Here is an 8,168-nt window from a genome sequence, read left to right on the forward strand (position 1 = left end):
AAAAAACCCCTTGTCTCTTTTTCCTTTTTTTTTTTTTTTTTTTTTTTTTTTTTTTTTTTTTACAGATATTGGTACAAGGGTTTTTCACATGTTTCCAGGCTTGAGCCTTTTTGTTTAATCCAGTGGAAAGCTAGTTTTTCTGAGGAGACGAATGTTAGGTGCGAAAAACACGTCCATTTTTCAGATGCTCCTAATGAAGTCTATGAGGCCAAAACATGCGATTCTGCCTAAAACAACTCTTATTTTGTATGCAATGTGGTGCTCAGATGTGGATGGGCACCATTGCATATAATGGGAGCCTTCATTTTGATTGTTGCTGCACTTCAGCAAAGAAATGGCTCAGGTGTGAATGGGAGCTTCAATTCATAAAAAGTTATAAGTCAATGACATACATCGGAGAATGAATGCACAGACCTTGTTTCCAGGATCCTTAAGGTGGCCATACACTCTACAACCATCGCAAGACTTTAGTCTTGCGATGGTTGTAAAGGGATTAAAAAAACGTACGATCTGCCTATCTTGGACAGGCAGATCGCACTCTCGATCATCGCAAGCCCGCCCCCCTGAGGGGCGGGCTTCCGATGACCGCAATGCTGAACGGGCAGTGTGCGCGTGCGCACACCGGCCCGTTCAGCATTTATCTTCCGAGCACCGTTCTAACCAGCCGAGAATCGTACGATTCCCGGCTGGTTTTCGAACATGCTGGTTCGACAGAAGACGTGCGACCGTACAGTAGAAACGGTCGCACGTCTCCGTTCACACTGCTCGATTATCGTACGAAAACCCGATCGCATACGATTATCGTACGATAATCGTGCAGTGTATGGGCACCTTTAGAGAAAACACTGACTTAGGTTGTGTGTTTAAATGGAACTTCAGTCAAACCTTCTTTTTGAAAAACATTTTTATGGTGTGTGTGAGGGAGTAGAACCTCTGTTAATGTTTATTGATGTGTCTGCATTGTACAGATATCCTATCACTTCCTTTCCTCAGAGAGACCCCCAAGAGAGGATATGAGACAAAATATCTTTGAAATGATTGTATATCACATCCTCTTTTGTGACTCTGCACCTGCAATAGGCACACAGAAATAACAAGTGGCTGGAGGTTCTAGCTTTCCACGTACTGAAAAAAAGTTTTCTTTGTCTGTGTCACTGTTGGAGATTTTACCTCACTTCCTGTCTGGTGAAACCATTTGTCACCAGAAGAATAAAGTGAGGGAAAGTCTCTGCAACAGATCCTTGGATATCAGTAAAAGGCCATCAAGGCTTCTAATCCTACCTACGATAGGGAAAATCAGTCTCTTTTGACTGAATAAAGGGACTAACTCCTTTCCAAGAATGTCTTGTGTTTTGAGTAAATATCATAAATATGTAGCAGATCATATGGCAGCTGCTTTCAACCTTTGTCATTATGTTATTTAGGCTGTAGTTATGTTATGATGGCTCCATATGTTTGTATTGGGCCTGCTGATTGTTCGTGCAGTAGCCATATGGAGGCCTGTTGCAGGCAACTAGTATTTTCAGAAAGAGGTCAGAAGAGGCAGCTATAGAGGTTTCCTTTTAATACAAATTCATAAAGCTTGTATTATGTGAGTGCACTAAATATTCTGCAGTATATGATTTATTTGATGACTTTATTTGTTCATCTGGTCACTGTATGTAAAAGCAAGTTTTTTTTTATCTTGTAATATAGGAAGAAAATGCTTTCTTTGTGATGACCAATCTAATTCTGACACAGAATCAAAGCCAAGCCTACTGCCCTGAGGTGAGCCCAGCTGGTAGATACATCATGTTTATTCCACCTGAGTATGGGATTGGTGATATTTGTACTGAAATAGCTTACTCTGATTTTTATTGCACACTGTGAGCTTCTCGGTGTGCGCATTAGAAGCTGCGGTATGTCAGATAGAGCTTTAGAGCATTTCCTGGTTGGAGGATGTTCAGCATCATCTAACCCAGGGGTGGGCAACCCCAGCCCTCCAGCTGTGCTTTACCTACAAATCCCAACATGCCTCTGCCTCTGGAAGTCATGCCTGTAACTGCCAGTCTTGCAATGCCTCCTGGGTCCCGTAGTTTTACAACAGCTGGAGCGCTAGGGTTTCCCACCCCTGATCTAGCCCTTTTCTCTCCTGTCTTACTGCCCCTTTATTTTCTTTGCTTCTCAGCTCCTTTTTAGTGGCCAAAATGCAGTACTGCATTACATACATTTGACCTGAAAACAAAATACTTCCCACCTCTATCTAGTGGCCAAAATGCAGTATTACATTAGATTCATTCCACCTGAAAAGAAACCATACCTAAGAATGTTCATTTTTGCATCAATAGACCCCATTGTGTCCATTTTTTAATTAGTATTGTGTGTATTGTGTGTGGTTTGTGTTGACCACGTTAACTCTATCCACAAATGAAGTGATATTGCCACTTAGACAAAGGCTGGGTATTGGTACATGTTTATAACTGTCACTGAGGCAACCAACTCTCCTTGATCGTATCTCCATGGTTTTAGGACCCAATGCGATATGCTTTCTGACTTGGCGGGAGAGTTAAAACACTAGACAGAAGAGTTTTTCACAGTATTGCAAAATCTGTGTATGGAACATAGTGATGCCTTAACACACTTGGAAAATCTTGTTCTTGAACACTATAAATCAACCGGCAAATCTCAGTTGTAACAAGGGATGCCGGAATCTGATGATCACCTACAAGGATTAGGTACTGAGTTTAAATTGAGGGTCTATAAATCCCATATAAATCCGTGGTCTATAGTGATCTAGATACCAACAAGGATTAGGCCATATGTGGGTACTCTCTGAGAGCAATATCTAGTCTAGCCACATGCTTAAAATGGCCATGCTCATTAGGAGATCTGAAGGCCTGATTTAGGCTTATGCAACATTCACTCTGAAAATATAATTTTATTTTTGGAAGATTTATATTTGTTTTTGAGATCATGGGGGAAGTGTTAGAACTTCTTACAGGTTTTTATTGCCGTCAGTGTCCTTATCGGGGAGGCTTTAATCATTAACACCAGCAAAGGAGGTTACAGGGAAATGTCTCAGGGGAGATCTGTTCTACTATTGTTGTACAAACCCAGTGTCTGCTAACGGAATATCATTGCAGAACCCGGAAATACCATGTTGACTGTCAAGTTCCTAAGTGCTTGTTAAACAAAAGTCCCCAAGGCCTCAAGCCTTCTATTCATTCCCTTCTTTGTTTTAAGGTGTTATTTCCACCTTTGCAGCCAAATTTTGAGAAACATCACTATATGTTTTATGTCTTCCCATTCGCACAACATACCTAAAATAAAATCTTAAAACTATTTCTTACCTTTTTCTGGTTGTTTCTTTTGGAGCAGGATTATACATGGGATACTACAGGAGGTTTTTATTGCATAGTGCAGTTGGCAATGTGCAGATAAAGGACAAATGTTGTGGACAGTTTTTTTTTTTTTCCATTGTTTGTTAAGGCCATTAACATACAATGTACCACCCATGCTTTGAGATCTTTAATTATTTGTTAGGACAGACATTGATGCTCAACTGATAATGGACCCAGTAGCCTCCTTGACATTATATCGAATGGGAAAACTTTAGTATGGAGTTTTCAGAAAAGAGCAAATACAATTTTACGCAGCATTTTTTATATACATATTTTTTTTTTTTCCAATTCTGCAATGTAAATTGAAAACATGCAAGAATAATAAAGTAGGTGTTATCCCAATGTGGCTGCAAAAGTTGAAATACGTTTTTAAAATGACAGCAAAGTTTTCCTGGTTACATTTGTTACATTGTCTGTGGTTGACTTTTTCTGAGTGTGTGACCCCCGCAATAAATAATACAGCTTTGTAGTTGTTTACATTCTGGGACAGTTTCTCTAATAAATTTGCCCCCTCAGAAGAAATTCATCAAAATCTGGATTTTCCTGGGTTCAGCAGAAATTTCAGGGCTCATTTGGGTTCTTCATATGATTCCCTGTGGCGCCTGTGGCGACCCACAACGCCCAGTTGTCTGAATGTGAATTTGCTGCACCTTGGCAAGTCTTTCTCTGGATTCAGATATTAGCTAAAATCTTCACTTGCACATCTTAGCATTTTTGTCCGTCAGTCTTTAATAATTAGTGCTCTGTACAAGAAGCAAATACAGTTGGGTGGTGGAACGTACAGTAGAAACGGTCGCACGCCTTCCATACACTGCACGATTCTCGTACGATCGCGGGATTTCCCGCGATTCTCGTACTAGAATCGTGCAGTGTATGGGCACCTTTAGAGAGATTTATCCTCACTTCCTGTCCCGCTGACAAAGGTTTACCAGACAGGAAGTGGGAGGGACTATCTAACAGCAATGCAAATAAATAAAAATGAATAAAATAAAATGTTTTTCCTCTACAAAGTATGGGATGAATGGAACCCCTGTCAGATCTTTATTTCTGTCTGCATCCCTGTTGCACATTTTTCTCTCACGTCCTATCTGGTGAAGCTGTTGGTGAAACAGATCCCTGGATAGCAGTGTAAACAAGGCAGGAAATCTTATCCTTCCCCACTACATCCAAAACTAGAAAAAAAACGTTTTTGGCTTGAGATATACTTTAACACCCCATTCACACTTGCGAATGGGGCCAATCACATGAGTCTCACAAATCCCTCCATGAGTCTCATGCGATCTGCTGTGGGGGCGGAAGTCATTGTATTATCTTATGAGAGCTGTCACCGCCCCTGGCTATTTGCAGGCCATTCACATGTAATCCTAACTGATGTGATTACCTGCAGATGCAAAAGAGGCCACATTCAAGTGCACCTGCAGGTAATTGCAGCCTTAGTGATTACATGTGAATGGCCTGCGAACAGTTGCGGGCGGTGGCAGCTGTCATTGTATTGTACAGTGAAGGTGAACGGGGCCTAAGATTTGACTTTGTGAGAACCTATGATTTTTGTTCTTTTTCAGCTCCCAGATACCACAACAATATGCAATTCCAGTCATAAATGTATCCCAGGTCATATTGGCATTTACAGCAATGGTACGGTTTATAATTATTACTATTTACTTTTTTAACATCACATTTCATAGTGTCTGCCTGTGTTGACTGGATGTCTTGTTTAAGGCATCATGAACTGGGAGAAATACAGAGGCTGCCAATGTTGTCCTTCTGAATTTACTGGGGGTTTGTCCCAGGTTAATGACTCAAAGTGGAAAGACCAGAAATATCAGGAAACTATCATTTTCAGAAGGAAATGACAACTCCAGAAGCTGAGCTCAAGGCAAACAACTAAATACTAAGTTGAAATAAAGATAAGACCTTGCACAGGAGTTGTAATTTTATTTAGACAGTGGTGTTATTCAGACACATGCCAGGTAGTGGAGCTAGATCCCTGACCTTCAATGCAGCAGCACAGCTTGGTCAGAAGCACACCCTCAGCCTGCTGATTAGTCAATGAAGGGCATTCAGGCCCTGATGAGGTTATCCCTTTGCTCACTGTTTGCTTTTTTTTTCCCATCATGTTCACTATAGGCATATGTAAGCTTCAGCAGAGTCTGATTATCTCCCAGTGCTGACCTTTCCTCTCCCAGTCTGAGAGCTGCTAAACAAGGGATTACAGGAATCTGATATTGAGGCAAACATTAGGCACTTACACTTGTTGCATTTAATCCAATGAATGATGTTTACTGATTGCATAACTGTATTAATACTTTTTTTTTAATTCTTTTATATCTACTTGGAGCTTTATACACTGGAATTTCTTTTACTTTTCACTGCAGGTTTACAGACTGGAAAGTGTGTACCATACAACAAGACCGTTAACACATGTGAAGTTTTTGCCTGGTGCCCAGTGGAAAATGACACAGAGGTGCCGACGTGAGTGACTTGTTGTTGGCACCGATAATACTTCTTTCCCTTATTTATCATTTTTATTCTGTACCGTTTACACATTTGTGTGTTTGAGTTGTACATCCATGTCTCGTTTCAGACCAGCTTTTCTAAAAGACGCTGAAAACTTCACAGTTCTGATAAAAAATAATATCTGGTACCCGAAATTTAAATTCTCCAAGTAAGTGTGAAATATATGGCTGTATAAATTAACACATTTATAGAAGATCTATCAAATAATTAAAAAACAGAACCCAGTGGGAGAAGTGTCCACACACAGGAGCAAATCTTCTGTCTGCTTTTTAAAATAAGGTTGTTTTTTTTCAATCCTCCAATAGCAAAGGTTGTCAAGTTAATACGTTTTGCGTATGTGCTTTAACTTTTTAAACTTGATGCTTAAATATGTATTTGATTTATCCTATATTCTATTATTATTATTTATCCCCAGGCGAAACATATTACCAAATATCAGCACTGATTACCTCAAAAGCTGCCAGTACAATCGTGTGACGAACCCGTTTTGCCCTATATTCCGGCTGGGTAGCATAGTGGAAGAGTCTGGGGAATCCTTCCAAGATATGGCTATACAGGTGTGTGGTTGGGTAAATGGCATTATAAACAAATACATTATTTATACACACACACAAAAAAAATGTTGGCCCCCTTCCTGATTTTTCATTGTTTTGCACGTTTGTCACACGTTAATGTTTCAGATCATCAAACAAATTTAAATATAAGTCAAAGATAACACAAGTAAACACAGTATGCAGTTTTTAAAGGAAGGTTTTTATTAAGGGAAAACAAAATCCAAACCCACATGGCCCTGTGTGAAAAAGTGTTTGCCCCCTAAACCTAATCGCTGGTTGGGCCACCCTTAGCAGCAAGAACTGCAATCAAGCGCTTGCGATAACTTGCAATGAGTCTGTTACAGAGCTGTGCAGGAATTTTGGTCCACTCATCTTTGCAGAATTGTTGTAATTCAGCCACACTGGAAGGTTTTCGAGCATGAACCGCCTTTTTAAGGTCATGCCACAACATCTCAATAGGATTCAGGTCAGGACTTTGACCAGGCCACTCCAAAGTCTTCATTTTGTTTTTCTTCAGCCATTCAGAGGTGGACTTGCTGGTGTGTTTTGGATCATTGTCTTGCTGCAGAACCCAAGTTCGCTTCAGCTTGAGGTCACGAAAAGATGGCCGCACATTATCGTTCAGGATTTTTTGGTAGGCAGCAGAATTAATGGTTCCATTTATCACAGCAAGTCTTCCAGGTCCTGAAGCAGCAAAACAGCCCCAGACCATCACACTACCACCACCATATTTTACTGTTGGTATGATGTTCTTTTCCTGAAATGCGGTGTTACTCTTACGCCAGATGTAATGGGACACACACCTTCCAAAAAGTTCAACTTTTGTCTCGTCAGTCCACAGAGTATTTTCCCAAAAGTCTTGGGGATCATCAATATGTTTTCTGGCATAACGGAGACGAGCTTTTATGTTCTTTTTGCTCAGCAGCGGTTTTCGTCTTGAAACTCTTCCATGCAGGCCATTTTTGCCCAGCCTCTTTATTATGGTGGAGTCATGAACACTGACCTGAACTGAGGCAAGTGAGGCCTGCAGTTCTTTGGATGTTGTTGTGGGGTCTTTTGTGACCTCTTGGATGAGTCGTCACTGCGCTCTTGGGGTCATTTTGGTTGGCCGCCCACTCCTGTGAAGGTTCACCACTGTTCCATGTTTTTGCCATTTGTGGATAATGGCTCTCACTGTGGTTCGCTGGAGTCCCAAAGCTTTAGAAATGGCTTCATAACCCTTTCCAGACTGATAGATCTAAATGACTTTCTTTCTCATTTGTTCCTGGATTTCTCTGGATCTCGGCATGATGTGTAGCTTTTGAGGATCTTTTGGTCTACTTCACTTTGTCAGTCAAGTCTTATTTAAGTGATTTCTTGATTGCGAACAGGTGTATAAAATCAAGCACCTAGGCATGCAGACTGCTTCTACAAACACTTGTGAAAAGATGGGACGCTCTCAGGAGCTCAGTGAATTCAAGCGTGGTACCCTGATAGGTTGCCACATGTGCAATAAGTGGCAGTAATCAGGCCTGGGTGTGGCTAGAGAAATTGAGTTTACTGGTGTTATCTTCGACTAATATTTAAATGTTTGATGATCTGAAACATTAAAGTGTGACAAACATGCAAAACAATGAAAAATCAGGAAGGGGGCCAACACTTTTTCACACAACTGTATGTGTGTATGTATGTATGTATATATATATATATATATATATATATAATATATATATATATT

General features: G+C 40.4%; 1 protein-coding gene across 1 annotated transcript in view; it reads left to right on the forward strand.

Moving 5' to 3' along the window:
• The window catches only part of P2RX4 (purinergic receptor P2X 4), a 46,094-nt gene that overhangs the window by 6,972 nt on the left and 30,954 nt on the right, over positions 1–8,168 (forward strand). Inside the window, exons 3-7 of the mRNA XM_018556754.1 lie at positions 1,696–1,767; positions 4,943–5,015; positions 5,756–5,852; positions 5,965–6,045; positions 6,313–6,454. Of these exons, the coding sequence (XP_018412256.1) occupies positions 1,696–1,767; positions 4,943–5,015; positions 5,756–5,852; positions 5,965–6,045; positions 6,313–6,454 (465 nt within the window). The remainder of the gene's footprint in view (positions 1–1,695; positions 1,768–4,942; positions 5,016–5,755; positions 5,853–5,964; positions 6,046–6,312; positions 6,455–8,168) is intronic.

This window comes from Nanorana parkeri, unplaced genomic scaffold (assembly GCF_000935625.1).
Source record: "Nanorana parkeri isolate BGI_ZX_2015 unplaced genomic scaffold, ASM93562v1 scaffold13, whole genome shotgun sequence".
Taxonomy (NCBI): Eukaryota; Metazoa; Chordata; class Amphibia; order Anura; family Dicroglossidae; genus Nanorana; species Nanorana parkeri.